The 23088-nt window shown below is 36.4% G+C and overlaps 1 protein-coding gene across 1 annotated transcript; it reads right to left on the reverse strand.

The window, feature by feature from the left end:
* Positions 1-3238: 3238 nt before the first annotated feature.
* Positions 3239-6924, reverse strand: LOC121417655. Its single transcript, XM_041611390.1, has 2 exons — positions 3428-6924; positions 3239-3329 (listed from the first exon to the last, which is right to left on the reverse strand). The coding sequence occupies exons 1-2, from the start codon at positions 6922-6924 to the stop codon at positions 3239-3241; spliced, it is 3588 nt and encodes a 1195-aa protein (XP_041467324.1).
* Between the last annotated feature and the right edge of the window lie 16164 nt (positions 6925-23088).

Below are 23088 nucleotides of genomic sequence, written 5' to 3' on the forward strand. Positions count from 1 at the left end.
TTACCTATTAGAAATAAATCTTAAGTGCGGACATTTACTTCTCCAAGGACATGTTATTCATCTGTTAAGACATTATGTTATTTGACATTTGAATTCCCTATTGACGATTGAATTACCTAATCGGACACTTGTTCTGGCACGGCGGACAATTGACCTGGAAAACCGATAGATTGTCATTCTTTAAATCAAGTAAAAATAATTATTTTTGCTAAGAATAAAACAAATATAAAAAACACAAATCCATAAGTGCAATCATTCTTAAACGGTGTTTTTCGCTTGCATAAAATGAAATGCTCGTAAGTTTGGAAGAAAACGTTAATTGGAATTTATCGTGTTTAAGTTGTTTATTTTGAATTGTGAACTTTTATGCTTCTATTGCAACAGGCTTACGTCAAATATTTTTTTTGATGAATCATGAACAGTAGTGTTTCCTAATCAAATTGAAGGGTCTGTACTTATTATTTTTCTGTTGCAATGGCTACTTAGGTTACATACCATCAAACTTCAAGCAAAATAATAAGTATTTAGAAAAGGTGTAATGCAGGTACATATTTATTATTTCAGCCGTAGGTTTTCTACTATGCTTGAATATGTAAAATCTTAGGGGTGCTCCTTGTTTTTTATTTGGTCAATGAATGTCAATTGTGTATATGTACCCAGAATCATATCAATGATGATTTATTGAGAGCTATTGTGAAGAAAATCATGAAAGTATATAATTATTTAACACGAGTTCCAATAGTTAGTAATTCATTCACACATCACGTATTGCATGATATACACGTAGCCAGCAAAGTGTATGTATGTTAGCGGTTTTCACGCAATAATGCTTATTCTTGAATTCAAACAAAAGAACTGTTTACATAAATTACTGTTTATATAAATTTGACTCTTATTTTGGAAGTTACATAAATGCTGTTAAGACGTTCATACCATAAGTATGAACACTGAAGTGAAATTTCAGAGAGAGCTTTGAAATCAACATTTGAATGTCAAAAGGCTTGTTTGCATATGAAAGTTCACGCTCGATACCAGAACTGTTGAGTATTTTTTTTCGATCATTAGTTGTTCAATCGAACAGTTCGCCTGTCTTCCAGTATCCCATTGTGTATACTAATGTGTTTGCTGTAGTTTTATTGAAATGAATAATCAATCAATAAATATGAAGTTGTAAAGACCTACTTTGATGTCATGTTTACCTTATTTAATCAATGTGTCACAAGACTCAAATATCAAATCAGAGTATTAAACTCCCGCTGTTACGTGGCCAGGACCAACTCTACATCTCTGCACACAACAACCTCAACTTCTCTAACTCCTAAGTCACCCCAAATCCTCACAATCGATGACACATCTTTTAAAGACAGGGAAGCCGTGTTTTGTGTATTTGATCTCTAGCCGCGAACTTTTTATTACTGATAGTCTACATCCAGACTTGGGTGCGTCACACCTCCACCCTTTAAAAACGAAAGTTATAACGGAACTTTCGTGACAAAATAGTACATAATCAATAGTAAATGTGTTATTGAGGAATAAAAGTTCCAGACTTATGAAAATTTTGATGCTAAAGCCTTTTGTGCGTGCATTCGTTAAACTCTTTGTGATATCAATATCTTGGTTTAGAATACACTCAATATTTTGTTTAATTAGAACATTCCTTTTGAGAACGTTAGTATCCAAATAATCAAATACATGAACTATGTACTCACTGAGTGATTGAGTGAAATATACTTTAACATCCAAATGAGGGTTTTTGTTTTGAATTTGAGAATCCTCAAAAACCACCAACGACAAGTAAAAATACCATTGTATGAAAAATGCAATACAGTTGTACATCATGCTCATTCATTTTTGTCACACAATTTTTTTTTTCAACTCACTAATTAAAAACACAACCAATATAAGATTCGACAAAACCTGAACCTATATACTTTGTGAGGAAAGTATCAGCAAAAATCAATGCCATGAAAACGCAACCCCAATTACTTATTTTGGGTACAATTTCTTTGTGTTTTGTTTACTTTTTGCATCCAAAAAGCTTACAAGCCCCCAGTGACAAAGACTGAGCATAAATGTGCATGTATATCTTGATACAAAATAACAAACAGTTTGCAAAAATAAGATCGATGATGGAAGTTAAAGTTCACTTTGGGTTCATTTTGATGAGGTATCAGTTCGCACTTCAGTTAGTGTTCAGTTTGTGATTGTTCAACTTCCAGTTTCCAAGATCAGTTCAAATTGAAGTATATCTGTCAAAGTTCCGATTCATCATTATCAATGTCAAGATCCAGTACATTCGTTAGATTCAAATTCACCGTTATTCAGTTTAGGTTCAAATACAATATTACTCAGCAAATCCACGAGACAAGGTATCTGCGATCACATTGTCCTTTCCGGTATGTGTTCAATGGTAAGATTGTATTCCTGAAGCATCAAGGACCACCTCATCAGCCTAGCGTTCTTGTTCTTCATTCTGTTGAGGAAGGTCAAGGGATTGTGGTCTGTTCTGACCACCAATGGATTGTTCGATATGTAAACATCAAAGTGCTGAAGGCCAAGAATCAGTGCGAGCGTCTCCTTCTCAATAGTGCTATACCTAGCTTGATGGCTATTTAGTTTTTTCGACATGTAGCACACTGGTCGCTCTATCCCATCACCATCTTTTTGAAGAAGAACCCCTCCGACTCCAAGACCACTAGCATCAACTTCCAGCACGAACGTCTTGCTGAAGTCCGGTGCTGCCAAAACAGGCTCACTAGCAAGAGTTGCCTTCAGGCGTTCAAAAGCGATCTGGCATGACGGTGTCCAAGTATATGGCACATCCTTCTTCAGCAGGTTCGTCAGAGGTGCAGAAACAGAAGCAAAGTTCTTGCAGAATTTCTGATAAAATCCGGACATCCCCAGAAAGCGACGTAGAGCCCGCTTATCCTCTGGAACCGGGAAGTCCACAATGGCTCCTACCTTCGCACTGATCGGGCGTACAGTCCCAAGCCCAACAATGTGGCCCAGGAATACCACCTGTGCACGTACAAAGTCCGACTTCTTGAGATTCACGGTCAAGTTTGCCTCGGAGAGGCGATTGAAGAGGGACTTCAGGAGATGAAGTTGTTCTGCCCAGGTCTCGCTGTATATCACAATGTCATCAAGGTATGCCTGACATCCTTCAAGACCAGCAATCACTGCATTCATCAACCGTTGGAAAGTGGCAGGGCTGTTCTTCATTCCGAACGGCATGACTTTATATTGGTAGAGACCATCTGGTGTAACGAAAGCGGACAGCTCTCGTGCCCTTGGTGACAGGGGCACTTGCCAGTATCCTTTTAAGAGATCTAGTTTCGACACAAAATTAGCACTCCCTATCTTGTTAATCAGTTCGTCAATGCGAGGTATGGGGTACGAGTCTGATTTGGACTTGGAATTCAACAACCTATAGTCTGTACAGAACCTATAACTACCATCCTTCTTTGGTACTAAGACACAAGGAGAACTCCACTGACTACTACTTGGCTCAATAATGTCATTGACAATCATGTAGTTAACTTCCTTCCTGAGAATTTCCAACTTTGACGGATTCAACCTATACGGATGTTGCTTAATTGGGGTACACTCCCCGACATCAACATCATGTTCTACGAGAGTGGTTCTACTGGGAACATCACCAAACAAATGACTGTATTCGGAAATCAACTCCTGCAACGACTCTCTCTCACTCACTGGAAGATAATTCAACCTTTCACCAAAATTCTCCAGAACTTCAGAATTCTCAAGCTTAACTTCAGGCAAGGAAAGACCAACTTCCTTTTGTACGTCAACAGTATCATTCCCACCACAAGCAACACCAACACTCGCAACCGACTTCGCTTTACAATCCTCATTGCTCTCTACATACTCTTTCAACAAGTTAATGTGACAAAGACGTTTCTGTTTTCTCTTATCCGGAGTGCGAATTACATAGTTCACCTCACTCACTTTCTCCTCCACAACATATGGACCAGAGTACCGAGCCTGCAAACAATTACCTGGAATTGGCAAGAGCACTAACACCTTAGAACCGGGATCAAATATTCTCTCCTTAGCTTTGCGATCAAACACTTTCTTCATGTCTGCCTGAGCAGTCTTCATGTGCTGCATAGCAAGTTCTCTTGAATAAGACAACCTTTCTCGGAACCGAGATACATAATCTAGTAATCCACACTTCTCATCCGATTCAAGCATCTTCTCTTTCAACACCAATAAAGGCCCACGAACAGTGTGGCCAAATACCAAGTCAAATGGACTAAATCCTAATGAGTCTTGCACAGACTCCCGAACTGCAAACAAGAGTAAGGGTAGTCCCTCGTCCCACTCTTTCTCACACTGAAAACAATAAGTTCTCATCATGTTCTTCAAGGTTTGATGAAACCTTTCCAATGCCCCTTGGCTCTCAGGATGATAGGCACTCGAATTCACGCATCGAATTCCCAACTGCGACATCACTTGTCTGAACAACTTGGAAGTGAAATTAGAGCCTTGATCACTCTGAATAATCCTTGGTAATCCTACCAACGAAAAGAACTTCACCAGTGCTTTGCAAACATTCTGAGCCGTTATTCTACGAAGTGGCACTGCCTCGGGAAATCTGGTTGCTGCACACATCATAGTCAAGAGATACTCATGTCCAGCCTTAGTCTTAGGCAGTGGACCAACACAATCAACAATAATTGTTGAAAATGGCTCATCAAATGCCGGGATGGGCCGTAATGGCGCCGGCGGAATCTTCTGGTTGGGTTTGCCAACAACTTGGCACGCATGACATGCCCTACAAAATTCACTAACATCACTCCGCAGCCCTGGCCAAAAGAAATGTTTCAGAATTCTGTTAACAGTCTTATTGACACCAAGGTGTCCACCAAGACCAGTTTCATGTGAAACTTTCAAAATCTGCCTACGAAAGACCTTAGGCACCACAACCTGATGGATAACCCTCCAATCTTCATCAAGACTTGCATCTGGAGGTCTCCATCTCCTCATGAGAATATCATCCTTCATGTAAAAGCATGTGCTTTCATTTACAGCTTCCTCCTCAGACAGAGCACTATTGATACTTCCAACCAACTCAGGATCTTTGCCTTGAGCATCGATCAAAGACAACCTATTAAGTCCTACATCAGATTCACCATCCTGATTAACTCCACTATCGTCTTCAGCAGATTTGCTATCATCTACCTGACAGAACACACTGTTATCATCCAAATGACCAAGAAAACTATCTCCCAAATTATCAATATCTGGACTAGTCTCTTTCAAACCCTGCTCTGAATTTTTCCTTTCCTGTTTTTCCTTAGCAGCCATAGACCTAGTCAATACACAGGAGGAAAACACGTCTGGCATCTCTTTTACCAAACTTTCAGTTTCCTCATCAGTCACAGGAATGTTTGATTTAACTGGATGTGGCAAAACCTTATCACCCGCAAGATCATTACCTAACAGCAACGACACACCTTCTACCGGTAAGGCAGGAGAAACTCCAACATCCACCTGACCCGACACAATAGCAGACTTCAAATTCACACTATGTAAAGGCACCTGAATTACACCACCTACCCCTCTTACAAACACATCTGAATGAACAGCCGAGTCCTCAGAAAAAGGCAAAACATTAGCTAAGAGAAGAGTCTGGGTGGCCCCAGTATCCCGAAGAATACGGATAGGAACCTCCTCACTACTACCTGACAAACTTACAAAACCTTCAGTCACAAACGGTTTATACCCTACAGACACTGCTCTATTCTCCCTCTTGACACTAGCTAATGCATTAGGAACTACTTTCCTCTCACCAAAGCCCTCTTTCTCTCTCTTTTTCTTCAGTTTACTACACTCAGACATTCTATGTCCTTCTTGCTTACAGTAATAACAAGGACCAGGAACAGGTTTTTGCCTATTACCACTCTTGACAGTATTGTTACTACCTTGACTCTCATCTTGCCATGAATAATCTTTCTTACCAACAGACTGATTAACCTTCCCTTGAGGTTTACTCCTATCAACTACCTTATGTGTTAAGACATATTCATCCAAGAGTACTGCTGCCCTCTGAACGTTCACTACCTCACGCTCCTCTAAGTACTGCCTTAATTCATGTGAAACCGAACGTTTCAACTCCTCGCTCAACATAAGCTCCTTCAAACTCTCAAAGCTATTAACACCAGTTGAGGACAACCATCGTTCAAAATGAACAACCTTCTTACGAACCAGGTCCACATAAGTGTCCCGTTCACCCTTTTTAGTATTGCGAAATGCTTGCCTATGTGCCTCAGGCACTAATTCATAAGCCCTCAAGACAGAAGACTTCAGTTGCTCGTAGCAACCCCCCTCTTCCACAGACAATGAGGCATAAACCTCCTGGGCCCTACCGATGAGCACACTCTGTACCAAAGTTGGCCAGACAGATCTCTCCCAGCCTAAATTGACAGCTACCTTCTCAAAATGCTGAAAGAACTCCTCTACCTTACTCTCATCAAACTTAGGAACTAACCTAACATACCTACAAGCATCAAACTTGACAGAGGAATCACCACTCCTCACATCCAATTCCTTAGATTTCAAATCTAGGCTCTTCATTTGTAGCTCAACCTCTTTTGTACGAAGTTCAAGCTCCTTCAATTTCAACTGTGCTTCCAGAGTTTTTAGATTTAACTCAGAATCATGGGATCCATCAGAAGACGCAGAATCATCCCCCTCCTCCTCAGAATCAGCACGAGTTGACCAAATGTCCGTTTGGACCAAAAACTGACGAATGCAGTCCTTAATCTCATCCTTTCTAAGTGAAGGACGAACCGAAATGTCTAAAAGACGAGCAGCTTCCACTAACTCAGCCTTAGTCAACTGCCCCAACAGCTCTGGTGTGGGACCATCAACAAAACTTTGCACTCTATCCTCAGCCATTGAGATATAACTATGCTCAGACCACAAAACAAAACAACCAGTCTATAATATATACCAAACTCCACTAAGGAGACAAAACCAGCACAACAGCTAGTAAACAAGACAGACTGATCCAAAACATGCAGTGAGCAAGCACAAAAATGCAAAGGAAACCTAGCAGCGAATAAAAATACCAGAAATCCACTGCGCCTTGAACGAAGGCTAAATCCGAGAAAAATTGAGCGTGACCCGTCGCCTACACGAGCCCAACGAAACGCTCCACACACAAAACGTGCATACACGCCATGCACAGAACACGCACATAACTACACGCAGCGCTAGCGCATGATACTACATGTACCGTACTCACGTATGTTCATATGCGCTCATTTAACGCGTGCGTCCATTTTCCATAGTGACGTCATCGAAAATGGAGCAAACGGTCCGTTCTCAAAATAAATATTCAAATAAAATTTACCTCTTCTTCCCTTTCAACCAATCACATCAAAAGAAAGCAATCGCGAGAAAAATACCTACGCAGACCTTATGAATATTCATATATTTTCCGATAAACCTATTTAGGCCGGCTTTTTCAGGAGAAAATGTCTCAAATCATAGGGCGAATTTGAGACGTGTTTTTGCAATAAAATAGCGTATTTTGAGAAAAAAATACAGGGTTTGGGAAAAATATCACAACTTTCTAACCATAGATTTTGGTTGAAAACTGTATTTTATAATATACGAACGAGGATCCTCATTACCATACCACAACAAAAAACCTTCTCCACTACTTTTTCTCTGATAGCCAGTGATATTCTGATTTGGAGGAATTTAGGGCAAAATTCTCATTTCATCTCCGGAAAACGACGATAGAGTGAGAATGTGAAATTTACGTGACACATGCTGATCGACGGTAATCATAAGTTCACATTAAAAATCATCAATATTTATTTGATTTGATACGTGTCTTCACTGTATTTTAACTTCAAAATGGATTTTGGAATTTATGCTCGTATCCAGTGTTCCGAGCAGCGAAATTCAAATTCCAGCGGTACGCCATCCAATGCACTGCCGGTGTCGTCGGCAATGCGAACCCAGTCCCGCATCGAAGTACGTGGAATGGTGTTCGCTGCTTTTGCTGCATTTGACAATATCATCAATGTGATTGCAATGTTTCTTGGCTATTTTAAACGTTTAGTAGTATTTGTTCCAAATGACTTTCATATGACTGGAGTTACTGAAGTCCACTTAATAGCCAGATCGAATCTTTATTTGGTGGTAATTCTGATTTCTACTTTTTATTTCGAGGGGGGGGGGGGGGGTCCGGGGTGTCATTAATTTTTTTAAAATCGTTTATTGTAAAAATACAGACAAGTAGGCCCCTAATGTTTATTCGAATTGATTTTGGGTTCTTTTTAAACATGTATTTTAAAATCCTGGGCTTTAAAAATTAAGAGAATATTTTAGGCCCTATTTATTTTTTTTTCAGTTATATCAGTAGGCCCAGGGGCATTCATTATTATGAAAAATTGAAAATAGGTACATTATCCTGAAATAAGTCACCTTTCTTCTCGTGTGTGTGCTCGTTGTGTACAAAGTCAATGGGAGAGGAAAGAAGTCACCGCCGCTGATGAAATGAACTGCAGTGAATGGAGTGGTGAAACCAGGCAGGATAGTGCCCCTTATTAATTATCCAAAATATAATTATTTTACATTTTACTTCATTGATGTAGAAAGACTTTTTATCTATTCACGTTGTGGTAAAGAATTTTTACAAGAATTAAAGATAAAAATGAATTGTTTTATCATGGCTGTACGCAACAGGGGTGCGGGGGGGGGTAAAATTTACGAAACATGTTCACAAAATCTTCAATGAAACAAAATGAAAACTGCCCCAGTATCATCTCCCCTTTAGAATTTCTTTGACAATTGCTTGTGTCGTGTATCCCCCGGCCCCAGAAAAATAACTTCTGCTTAGAGTCATGGTTTTTAATCTTAAGATTTTTGCAATTCAAGAACTTGGTGAACAGTTCATTGAGACTGTGTTGTGTAACTACATGTACTTACAGCTTTTTGCTCAAGATGGTGATCTTGTCTTTTTCTTTTTTTTATGTGGGTGTAGCCTCTAGATTGAGCCAACGTAGCTTATGATACTGATATTTTATGAGGATCAGTTTGGTAAGAGTGTATTGACAGTTCTATGAAGTTGGATTAAAATACGTTGGAAATATTCTTACGTGTGGCACTTCACAGATGCAGACAATGAAATCTCGAGGAGTTTTTTTTTTCATCAGCGAAAATTCACCCTTGGCCTTGAGAGGGTATATCACGTACACCGGTTTCTGACCATGAGCAAGATGATTTATATTGCAATTTTTATCAAATAAATATCAATTATTAACCTTAATCAATTACCTTAGTTATATATTTTCATGTACATTACCCAAATATCTATTTTTATCCCCTTCATCCTATTATTTCCCCCCGTTCTTCTCCATCCCCCCCCCGCCCTACTATTGGAAAGTCATAGCGTGCGTTTGCCCCCTGCCTGCTCCCTCGTAACGCCTGTTATTTCAATGTATAATATTCAATGAATTGAACAGAATAAAACTAACACATTTGTCATCAAATCATTAAGGGAAAGGTACGTAATAAATCAATGAATAAATTATTTGGTACAGATGAAGATAAAATTTATTCATTGTAATGAAACAAATTAAAGTGAATAAATAAATAGATTAGTAAGTAAAAAAAAAATTAAGACAAAGACATTGGTTCACATGTTATGAGGTGAGTGCAGTCAATGCTGTATGGTAGTACGTGGAGTAGACATTGACTGTTTTGGCTGGATTGAGAGGGATGAATGGTGGATCTGATTAAATGTACAATATTACATCTTAATAAACCTTAAATCCAATGAAATTATTGATTCATGCAACGCTCTACATATATCTTTTAGCTATTTTAATTCCATAACCATGCATACAGACTCAGATTCATTCTTCAACTTGAGCTCAGCCCCCGAGCTCAGCCGCACAGCCCATTTACGCCCTTAAAACCATACACAGAAAATGACGTATGGGACGCCCTGAGCAGACGACGTGCTTCCATAGAGCCGCGTGTATTACGCCTTGCAACTGTGCGCAGCAAGGCCTTAGAGGGTCACGCAAGAACACGAATTCCTTTTAAGAAAAAAGTGATGGATGGGATTTAAGATCTAATTTGTATCAGCTAATAATCTCTTATTTCGTTAATCTATTTTTTTAATCTGGAAAAACTATGGTTTTAAAAGGATAAACCATAACTTTTGGGTAAATTTCGCTTACTTATAAAAAGTCGCACGAAACTGGAAGTTTGGACGGCTGAGGTAAAATGCTTCCCAAGAGATAGTTTTGTTGAATTGAATGTTGTTACTTCTAACGGTGGTAAAATATGTCTGTAATGACAATATTATATTGCTATACGATGTTGAAATCCATTTTGGATTTTATATATGAATTTATCTTTGGGCAATCTCGGAAGTCTCGGTCGTAAAAATGAGCGTGATTAATTTTTGATCTTCACTAGGATGCGCGCCCTCTTGTGCGCCATTGTAGATACATTACCCGAGCGCTTCTCCCATCTCGTGCACATACGTGTACTGTACGTAATAACCGGTATACGGAATACGAAAACGAACTACCTCGACATGAAAACTGGCTTGTTTTCCGACTCCTGGACAAGGTCCCAAATATGTTACGTGGCCAGGACCAACTCTACATCTCTGCACACAACAACCTCAACTTCTCTAACTCCTAAGTCACCCCAAATCCTCACAATCGATGACACATCTTTTAAAGACAGGGAAGCCGTGTTTTGTGTATTTGATCTCTAGCCGCGAACTTTTTATTACTGATAGTCTACATCCAGACTTGGGTGCGTCACACCCGCACGTGTAACAGTTTCCCTATAGATAATCCCCGTCCGTCTGCTTGAACGAACACAGTATGTTGACATAGTAGAATGTGCAAATATCATAATTCACACGGTTGAAATGCTCAAATTCAGCAGTGTGAAGATAATTTCATCTCGACATTGTTCAAAGCGTGTTCACTTTGTCGACTATGTGAAATATGTGAATCACACTGTTGAAGTGCTCATAGTTAACGATGTGGAGGTGATTGCACACGGTGTTGTACACTATGAGTAAACTGTGACACAGATTATGGGACACTGTGTTCTTTCCAGTAACCACCCCCACCCCGCCCCTTCCACATCGGTGACTTATAATAATTATTATATCGCTCGTATTTTCACCTTTGTACTGTCATTGATATTCTCCCCTGGCCTCGTGATATTTTGGATGATTGGGTTTATTGAATATGCTCACTATAGCTATTCAGAATCACCCTCTCCCCTTTAGAAGGTAAAGAGAGAGAGAGAGAGCGATGGAAATATGCTACATGGTATCATCTAGGTATCTAAGAAATTAGCTTTCAATTTGAAAGAAGTTATATCGTCAATGCGTTTTCTTTTCGCATCATGAGAGGATGATAACACCCTGCTCTATAGATATGAGTTAAAAGGCAATAATGATCCGTTGATATCGTGTTGTTAAAGCATGCCTCTGGTGAGGTCACAATTCTAAGTTGCAATTAAGATTTTAATAGAGATTGAGGTTATGGAAAGTGCTGATTCACCAAGACATTGTTAAACGGGATATTAATACTCTCATATTCCCAATAAAAACTAGTTTGTTGTCTTTCTTTTTTTGCAGGAGTTTCTGCATTTATTGTAAAGTCAAAATAAATTTACAATACATAAACATATTCGTAGTATGACATTAAAGTACATTGTAATGTGACAAATTTACTGCATTGCCATAACAAAATTTAGACATGAATACAATTTTAAGGATAAGCCAAAGAAGTGAAAAACAAATGCAATAGCAAACTATATAAGCAACATAAATGCTTGAGTAATAGCCGCCAAAAGGGAAAAGGGGCTACATGGAAACCAATTATAATCCATAGGTCTGGAAGAAAATCTTACGTCACAAATCATCAGGAAAGGAGAAAGAAGAAAAGTGAGGAAGTGAAGTGTGCGTGTGTGTGCATTGAATGTGGATTGAAAACAGCTAGTCTTGAAATATACATTTTGAGATAATTATGGATAATAAAGAAAATCAATTATAAAATTATTTCATTTGTATCGTGAAACCGATTTTTTTTCTTTTTACATGAGAGATACTTTTTTGCAACAAGATTTGTTTTGTATTATTGCTGTATGTATTGAGGAATGAATTTACCATTCAAGTGGGACTATTATAGCAAACCTACACTCCTCAACTGTTAAGAAAACCCTGATTTTACAGAAAAAAGAAGATCTTACAGAAAGCAAGAACATAATTATTCTGTAAATTCATAAAACAGGAAGTTTACTGCAATTTAACAGAACAGGTCTGTTCAAAAAGGGGAAAGGGTGTTTTATTTAAGGAAATTTGTAAGGTTACATACACCAAATATCGATTTCTTGTAATCATGGTAATCTTACGCAATGTGGTAAGATTACAGGTGTTCTCGAGACTCTGCTGCAGGAACTTCTTTTATTTTAAGGATAAATTCACAGTGCAAAGTGTTGCATTATCGGTAGGGAGCCTTGTAAGAATTTAGTAGTTGAGGATCTGCGGTGGTAAGCTGCTTCGTGTTTTCCAGAGCATAATGAACGTGTTTTTAGCTCCTTATGGCGTTGCGTGGCGCCCGTCGTTCGTCCACAATTTCAAAATGCTTCTTCTTCGTCATTTCAAGTCTGATTTCAGTTCTGTTCGCTTTATATCATAGCACTAGACAAGGATCAAAACTTCCACAGAGATTTTAAAAGGTCATTAAATATGCTAATCCATGTACATTATTAAAAATTCACCAAAAACTGCTTCTCCTTCTTTATTAACCGATTTTTTTTTCCTTCCATCTGGTAGAGTTTCATGAAGTTCACCAAACTTTTACACATATTTTTGACCTTTTGAATAGAACATTTTTTGGTTATTTAGGCGTAATTTAAAAATCACATAAAATGTTTATTCTTCTTTAATTGTTGACAGTTTTTGGAATTTTCTTTTTCCATCTGGTAGAGGTTTATGAGGTTCACCAAATTTTTCCACAAAGTTTTGAAATTCGGGTAGAAAATTATTTATGCTTATTGATGCAAAAGTCATAAATCACAGAAAATGCCGTTTCTTCTTTATTTGTTGACCGATTTTCAAAAAGCTTCTTCTTCATCATTTCGATTCCGATTTCAATTATGTTTGCTTTTTATGATAACACTAGGTAGGGAACTAAAAACTTTTACACTTAATTTGGAAACGCATTAAATATGCTAATTTATGGGCATGTTTTTAAATTTACAAAAAAAATGCTTCTCTCTTGGTGTTTGCTGACCGATTTTTTATTTTATTTTTTTTGCTTCCTTCTGGTAGAGCTTCCTGATTTTTAACAAATATTTACACAGAATTTAGAAATTTTGACCAGAAAATTTGTTACGCTAATTTATGCGAAATCAATGAATGTGTAGTTTAAAAACGTTTCATAAAATGCCCATTCTTCTTTAATTATTGACCAATAATGGTTATTTTTTTCCTTTCATCTGGTAAAGCTGCATGAGGTTCACTGAACACTGACACAGAATTTTGACATTTTTACTAGAAAATTATTTATGCTAATTTAATGCAAAATTCATATATCACTGAAAATGCCTCTTATTCTTTTTTTTGTTGAGCGAAATTAAAAATGTCTTTTCTGCGTCATTTCAGGTCCGATTTCATTTCTTATTGCTTTAAAGGATATCACTAGGTTGGGGATTTAAAAGTCTTATACAGAATTTTTAAAATCATTAAATATGCTAATTTATTTGCATTTGTCACAATTCACAAAATGTATTCATAATTGCAAAATATGCTTCTTCTTCCTTATTATTTGTAAAAATATATGTTTCTTTTAAATCCATCTGGTAGAGCTACATGTCAATAAACTTTCACACAGAATTGAGAAAGTAATTAAATATGCGAATTTATGCATATTTGTCTAAACTCACAGGAAATGCTTTTTATTCATTTGACTAGTAATTTTGATTGTTGGTTTTTATCTGAGAGCTACATTTAGTCATAAATCACCCCCAAAAATGCTTCTTCTCCAGGCGATTCACCAATTTATTGAAATAGTGAGAAATTATATAATTCCTAATTCAAAACTACGCTTTTGCTCAGTTTCTTTCCGAGCAATTTGATAATCTGAATTAATTATGATACCGACGGGGGTTACTGACATGGATTATCATTTTTTTAGATTCTAATGAATAGGAAATTACAAAAATTGCAATTTCATTTTGATATAGAATACTTGTACTGAATAAACTAACGAAATATATTACAAACAAAATTTCCATGATGGAAATGATGTCTTATATAATCGTGATCAAAATGTCATTCTTACTGGAGAAAACAATAAGCGGTCAAGCATGCAGTATCGTTCTTAGTAATTTTACTGAAATAATTTATTTTAAGCTTCCCAAAGCAAACGAGATATATGCATTCCTAAATTAGCCCTAATGGAAATTATGTCCTATATAGTAATGTAATTCTTTCTGAGAGAAAATACGCATTCAGTAATGACGCGTTCCCCAGAGTTATTTTTACTGAAACAAATTATATTCAGATACGAGAAGGAAACGAGACATGTGCATGCATAATTTTCATTAATTGAAATTATGTCCTATATAGTAATGTAATTCATGCTAAAGGAAATAATACATGGCCGATAATGCAGTATTCTTTCTGAGTAATTTGTTTACTGAAAAAAGTGATATCAAGATATGAGAATCCAATGAGACATACTCATACATAATTTGCACTTATGGAAATTATGTCCAATATGTAATTCATACTAAAGGAAATAATACATGGCCCATAATGCAGTACTCCCTCCTAGTGATTTTAAATGAAAAATTATATTACGATACGAGAAGCAAACAAAGCATACTGTATGTATACATACTTTGCGATGATGGAAATTATGTGCTATATAGTAATGTTATTCATACTGGATGAAATTATACACGGTCGATAATACAGTATTCCCTCTGAGTAATTCTTACTAGAGCAAAATTTATTAAGATAAGAGGAGCAAACAATATATCTGCATACATAATTTGCACTGTACAACAAGCATTCATGCATAGCTCACACATCAATCACATACTTCTCCTATTCCGCCAGAGAGCACTTTAGCCTGGGATCCTATAATTGTTCACTTGGTGTTAACTTGGATTGCTACCCTTATGGAGCAAACACAGTGTTACTCATTAAATAGGTTAATATATTTGCATTTTTCACGATTTCATAAAATGTATTCTTAATCACAAAAAATGCTTCCTCTTCTTTATTATTTCTAAACATATTTTGTTTTTTAATACATCTGGTACATGTCAATAAACTTCCATACAAAATTTCGAAAGCCATTAACTATGCAAACTTATGCATATTTGTCTAAACTCACAGGATATGCTTTTTTCATTTGTTGAGTAATTTTGATTTTTGGTTTTTATCCGTGAGCTACATTTATTCATAAATTACCCACAAACATGCTTCTTCTGCAGGCGATTCACCAATTTATTGAAATAGTGAGAAAATATATGATTCCTCATTCAAAACTACGCTCAGTTTCTTTCCGAGCAATTTGATAATCTAAATGAAATATGTTACTGACATGGATCATTACTTTTTAGATTCCAATGAATGGGGAATTACCAAAATTACAATATCATTTTGATATATGCCTAACAAAAAAAGTAAGCCCCCCCCCCCCTTCCTCAATTAAATTGCTGTAACTTTCAAACGGAATTATTTTGAGATATGATATTTCGTAGGTAATGTTTTTTTAAGCAACTCCTGGAGAAAGATGAGATTGATTGGTTGAGTCATGCATGAGTAATCAAAGATTGAATTAAAGATGACCATTTTTGAAGGTCACAAGAGTCGTTCTTCAGATTGGGCAAAAGTTGTTGTTAGGTAAATTTTAAAGTGTTAATGCTGTTTTACTATCCATCATTTAGCCACTCCACAAACAATTTTGATATCGTATGTTCATGGTTGAGTGGGCACAATATTGCAGGGGCCGCAGAAGCAGGAGGGGGGGGGCGGCGGTGTTACACCCACAAATGTAATAATCGCCCACAAATGTAATTACGCCCACAAATGTAATAACACTTCACCCGCAAATGTAATAAATTTTGATCGCCCACAAATGTAATAATGCACTTTACCCACAAATGTAATAATGACTTTACCCACAAATGTTATAAATTTGAAGGGTTTTTTTTGGCAAATCCGTTATGAACTAAAGTCCTATAGTAATGTGTTCATGTAGCACACAAGTGCAAAGTCTTTTCTCCAGACCCGGTTGTGGCAAAAATTATAATATAAAGCCAAAGTCTTTATTCCAGACCCTTTTTTTAATAATAATATGATCCCAAAGTCTTTATTCCAGACCCGGTTGTTTAAAAAATGATAATATAAGTCCAAAGTCTTTTCTCCAGACCCGGTTGTTTCAAAAATTATAATATAAAGCCAAAGTCTTTCTTCCAGACCCGGTTGTTTCAAAAATTATAATATAAGTCCAAAGTCTTTTTTCCAGACCCGTTTTTTTATTATAATATAAAGCCAAAGTCTTTATTCCAGACTCGGTTGTTTAAAAAATAATATAAGTCCAAAGTCTTTTTTCGAGACCCGGTTGTTTCAAAAATTATAATATAAGTCCAAAGTCTTTTTTCCAGACCCGGTTTTTTCAATAATTATAATATAAGTCCAAAGTCTTTTTTCCAGACCCGGTTGTTTAAAAATTCATAATAATTATATAATATTGATAATATTTTTGCCCCCCCCCCCTCCTGGAAAAAATTCCCCCTAAAAAAAATTCCTGCGTACGGCCTTATTGGTCTTTTTTTTCTTTGTTTTTTTCTACTTTATTTTAGAAACACTTAAACCTACACACGCTTTCTCTGGATGGTAACTGTTCTAAAAATGAAAAGATACGCATTTTATTTCTATTTCTGTAAATAAAATACCTGCATATTGACACGATGAAGTTTACCAAGTGTTGATGTAAATATGGAAGTGAAATTTTATTCCAACGATCCGTCAGAAAACATGATATGAGTTCTGTTCATGTATTCTTTATCAGATATTTTTTTAATCAGCATTCATTATAGGAAGGCTAGGAAGACTTGCGCATGAGAGAACTCCAAAAGCATCAGTAAGGTAAAATTCAGAATTACTACAATGCATTAAAGGTCAAGTCCACCTCAGAAAAATTTTGATTTGAATCAATAGAGAAAAATCAGACAACAAAATGCTGAAGATTTCATCAAAATCGGATGTAAAATAAGAAAGTTATGACATTTCAAAGTTTCGCTTATTTTTAACAAGATAGTCATATGAAAGAGCCAGTTACATCCAAATGAGAGAGTTGATGATGTCACTCACTGACTATTTATTTTGTTTTTTGTTGTTTGAATTATACAATATTTCAATTTTACGAATTTGACGATTAGGACCTCCTTGCCTGAAGCACAAAATGTTAAAATAATGGAAGTCCACGTGTTCAGGGAGGAATGAATCTTCATTTCACATGACAATGACGAGAAAATCAAAACATTTCATATTTCAAACAATAAAAAAACAAAAGAAATAGTGAGTGAATTACATCATCGACTCTGTCATTTGGACGTAGCTTGCTCGTTCATATAACTGTTTTGTGAAATGAAGCGAAATTTTGAAATGTCATAACTTTTTTATTTTACATCAGATTTTGATGATTTTTTCAGTGTTATGCTCGTTGACTTTTTCTCTTTTTATTCAAATCAAGTTTTTGTTGGGGTGGACTTGTCCTTTACAGAGGACCATACAATGGTTTGTAGACAAGCGTATATAACAGACCGGATTGACAATGATCCAGCAGACTGTAACAATTACCATGCTGGGAGCCCTGAATACCATGCGCTATGATTATATAAGAATAGCATTATAAAAGAAAAGCAAAATATTTTTAGACTTGATATTCACCGCTGATCATGATAATGATGGTGATGCTGCTCTACAAGTCATGGGAACTAGTCCTGACCTAGACATGTCCAGATAACATATTGTTTAGTCAAGCAGGTGTAGCCAAACTACTGAAGACATTGTTAAAGAGAACAACCTGAATGAAGCTACAAGGCCAGACGGAATCTCTGCAACATTTCTTTTGTTATGTTATTTCGTTTTGTTGTCTTTGTTATTCCAATCTATATAAGAAATTTGATTTAATTTAAATACTGTGATTTGTTCTTGCTAATCCTATCATCTTGTCAGACTAGCAACACAACTTTAGAAAGTGAATAACATATTTCCAGTATTTTTCCTTGAATAAAAATCATATTAGGATAGCAACATATTAAATTGAACAACTCAAGTGTTTTCACTGCAGTCAATGTGAGAAAAAATAAAAACTTCTTCAGGATACTTATTTGTATAATATACAAATAAGGCACATTTGCTAGCTTTTTAAGAATAAAAACATTGAACTCATTTATTAATCATGAACTTTTGTTCAAATTACTTGCTTTGGACATTTAATTTGCAATCTTTGGATTATTTTCCTTATTTTCTATTTTAATGGCTAATTTGCATAATATGCAAATTGATTATCAGGCATTGGGATGAATTATCATGCTTAGTGATAGTGGCATATAAATATCAACATTTCAACATTAATGAAATGTTTTCAATATGAAAGAAATCACAATATCTTGGCTTTTTTTCCATATAACGATGCTTATTTACCTAATGTGAAAAGGGTTAGAATTCATTAAAATTTTTATTAAAATCATTGAATTCAGTTATTTATCATGAAATTTCATTAAGATTAAATTGTTTTGGACGATTAATTTGCAATCTTTGAATTATTTCCTTTCTTTTTTAAACTTTTTATGGCTAATTTGTATAATATGCAAATTTCATAAATTTCCACTGCTCGGATTTTTGGAACTTTCAGTATGTTGTTTAGGGGACTTTCCCAGAAAGCATTTCAGTGAAATATCCCGTGTTGCAATTAGTGGTGGGTTACCCCCCCCCCCCCACTATTCTGGCTAGATTGACTGGACTAATAACCAATCACTCGGCTCGAGGAATGAAAGTTCTACGATTGTTACGGTCTTAAACTCCTGCTATAGTGTAGCTCGCTCCCTACCTCATTCATGTTATTGGAAATGTGTCATGTGCGCACTCTGCCTCTGGTACCATTTTTTGTACACCAACCTGACACCAACCATGCCAACGCACCGGATGCACATTGATCCACTGCATGCACACGTACACGATCGCCTATTACTTGCTCTAAATTAAAATATGTGCTGCATTTTTTTTACCAGGGTATTATATGTCTTAAATCTCTTTTCTTTTGTGATGAGAAAGATGTGTTTTTCAAGAACGGACTACAAAAGTTGGGAAAAAAAGAAACATACAGAGTGTTGAGTGTGATTTTCGCGCATAAACTCCCCATTCACTGTGCGCTTGTACATTATATTTGCAATTGAACACTTTTACGCGAACTTACCAGGCGAGTTACACTATAAGCAAGATTCACCTATAAGATCGTAACATACGATACCCTTTACGACTTGTTCTACACGTTGTAGGATCCATGTTTTTCCTCGAACCTGTCATTTGTGTCTGTAGCATCGCTCGGGGAAAACGAAAAGCATCGTTGGAGAGAATTGAAAATATAGAGGGGGCTGGACACAGATAGCAACAAGAGAGGATGATTAAATAAAAGGGTAGATGTTTGTATTATTGGTTCATAAACACACACAATTGGCATGGGAATAAAGGAGGCGGATGAATGAGAAAGGGAGAGAGAAAGTATGAGACACAAAAGGGAGGGGGATATTGAACGAGTATACTAGAAAGAGAGAGATATGTTTGTGTGTATCGATGTTTTTAGAGAGGGGGAGAGAGTGACAGAAAATGATGCATTGGTAGATGAAGAAAATAGGGGACGAGAAACAGAAGGGGGAGTGGGCTAAGGAGAGAGAATGCGTGAGAGAGGTATATTTGCACGTGCACTGTGGGATGAGAAATAACGGGTGAGAATGGACAAAGAGCAGGGGCGGGGGTGATGACAGATTTATCTTAAAAAAAATACAAAGATACCGTTTCCGCCATGAACCACAGAACGGTTCGGTGGGGGCTCGGTGTAAAAATGGTAGAGGTAAAAATGGCAAAGGTAAAAATGGCAGAGGTAAAAATGGCAAAGGTAAAAATGGCAGAGGTAAAAATGGCAAAGGTAAAAATGGCAGAGGTAAAAATGGCAAAGGTGAAAATGGCAGAGGTAAAAATGGCAGAGGTAAAATGGCAATGGCAAAAATGGCAAAGGCAATAATGGCAGAGGTAAAAATTACAGAGGTATATATGGCCAGTTTTAAACCCCCAGGCCAAATAATCCAAAAGCGACTCCATGTACAGTAGATTAAATAAGAAAGGTTCTAAGAAAATCACAATCATAATGTTTGACTAATTGAAAGGGTAACATTTTAAAATCATATACTGTAGATTTTCTTCACCAAAGTGATAACACCTGAGTTGGATTTTCGTAATTTACTCCTGGACATGTCCAATCACTCTTCTAATATTCAAATTTGAAGCACACTTTGGCTCCCAAGTATTGTACTAAGTTCATTTAAGGGAAATTCACCCTGACATAAAGTTTATTGTAAAAATAGCACAACATATTTAAAATGATATTGGTTAGGGCTTTTTTGCCTCTTTTTTACCTCTGCCATTTTTACCTGTTACCTCGGTGGCTGGGGTGATCACGCTGAATATTACGAATGTTTCATACACACCCACCATACGCCTATAGCGAACATACAAAAACCTAGTTCATGCGCTGGCCAAAAAAAATATATTCCAATTTATTGAGAATTCACCATTTCAAAGCAAAAAAATGGATCCGATTCAATTGGCTTACAGTACAGGCTCGCGCCAAAGCACCCAGTTATGGACTTTAGACCCGCCAGGCTTGACTATAAATAGAATATTGAATCACTCTGCCAGTGCGTATTACCGTTTACACTGTGCAATATGATATGAAATGCATTATCAAACAAAAACACTCGGGCGCCATTTTAATCTGCCGGCTGAGAAACGACATTACTAGGGAGGTAAGTTGCTTTAAAACAGGGAAATGGGGGATATTATTACCGTTCAATGTTGCCAGTGCTGCAGTGATTTTTTTAGGATATGTATTAACACCATAACCCATAAAATGCATATTTGCTTTCTAATTTCTTGATATACGTTATGCATAACCGCGGCAAGTAACAATGCAATGATTACACATAGCCCAATGAATTTGATTTGGCGTTATTGTGCAGCCGAAGGGTGCGAAATGCAGCAGATATTTTAGCTTAGGAAATGCTACAAATATAAAACTTGGTACAATCATTCTTCACCTAATACTGACCATTTTCAGGTGTGGTGCAAAAAATTACATTTTTCGTAGCAACAGTTTTGATAAGTACCAACATTACACTTACAACTGACACTTTAAGGGGAAATGCCACAGAAACTTTCCCAGCCGAGTGATCCCAAGAAGCAGGATCCCCCCCAAAAAAAAAATGGCTGTAAGCCATATACTCCAAGTGGCGTCCATGCTGATGGCCACCAAATAAGAGCATTTGTATTCAAATCATGTACATTATTGCAGCAAACAAGAAAACAAATAAGTTCTGCAATCTGATCCGAGCTGTGAGTTGAATGATAGCAATATATTGAGCAGAAAATTGTAAATTTTTGGGGCACAGCCACATCAAATTAGTCACCGTACTTAACAGAATATAGCATCATGGATTACAATATAGACTTCTCAAAACGTGGAAAATAACATATTGATGCAAATGAAATGAAATGGAATGATTTTGCCCCCCCCCCCAAAAAAAAATCTATTTAAAGATGATACAATATCAACAATACAAAATGTAAACAATAGTTCATTCAAATTTGAAAATATCTTTGTTGAGTTTTATCACATGGTGTCACTACACCGCAGGAAATATATTGCATCCACTGAAATCACTGAATAAATTACTGAAAATTTCATAAAAAACAAATAACCAAAAAGAAGTTTTCGAAATTATGCAGTTTTGGGGGGAAATATGCACGCCGTCAAGAACATTCATTTACTGGACCGATGATGCCATGTTCCCTCTCCCTCTCTCATGAAATTTGGCTCATACATTAGTCTTATTGTGACGATGGGCAAAACACATTCTACGCCTAAAGTATGTGATTGCGTTGCCATGGTAACAACAAATTAAATATCGAAAATTAGATGAAAAAGTTGTGATTTTAATTACTTTTTAATTTTTAAACTATTTCTCATGATATTGGGAACAGACATAAGTCTTTAGATGAGACTTTACAAGACACATTTTTGCATGTGTCGGAAATTGTGTTGCCATGGTAACGGTATATTCTGGCAAAAATTATGCAAAAATTTTGCAGTTCCAACTACTTCCTCAGTTTCAACCAGTTCTTATGAAATGTGGCATAAACATTATTCTTGATGTTAAGATGTGCAAACTATATTTTATGACTTTATAAAAAAAATCATGTTGCCATGGTAACAAATCAATATCAAAGTTAGATGAAAATCAAGTGATTTGAACTCCTTTATCAGTTTCAAACTGGTCAATTCTCTTAAAAATTTGACACATACATTAATGTTGAGGTGAAGATGTCTAAGACATATTTATGTCTGTATCAGAAATCGTATTGCCATGGTAACAAAATATTTCAGAATTAAATTACGTGAAAATCTGAAATCCTTCATTAGTTTTCAACCAATTCTTATCAAAGTTGGCTCACACATCGGCTTTGAGGTATAGATCTGCAAGACATATTTGTGTGTGTTAAAAAATGAGTTGCCATGGCGAAAGCATATTAAATCAATAAATGTGTAAACACATCTAATGGACTGAAATACTTCTTCATTTAATGACACAGGCCTATGCTCATGAAATTTAGAACACTAGGTTTTGACTTGAGGTAAAATATTCTGCAAGGCACATTTTCTCATTCATCAAAATATGTGTTTGTGTGGTAACTACACACACCAA

Source organism: Lytechinus variegatus, chromosome 6, assembly GCF_018143015.1.
Source record: "Lytechinus variegatus isolate NC3 chromosome 6, Lvar_3.0, whole genome shotgun sequence".
Taxonomy (NCBI): Eukaryota; Metazoa; Echinodermata; class Echinoidea; order Temnopleuroida; family Toxopneustidae; genus Lytechinus; species Lytechinus variegatus.

Coding starts and splice junctions, on each gene's coding strand:
- LOC121417655 (XM_041611390.1), bottom strand. CDS start 6,924: ATGGCTGAGGATAGAGTGCAAAGTTTTGTTGATGGTCCCACACCAGAG. Junction 3,330..3,427: donor AGGTTCTGTACAGACTATAG/GTTGTTGAATTC, acceptor TGTCGAAACTAG/ATCTCTTAAAAGGATACTGG.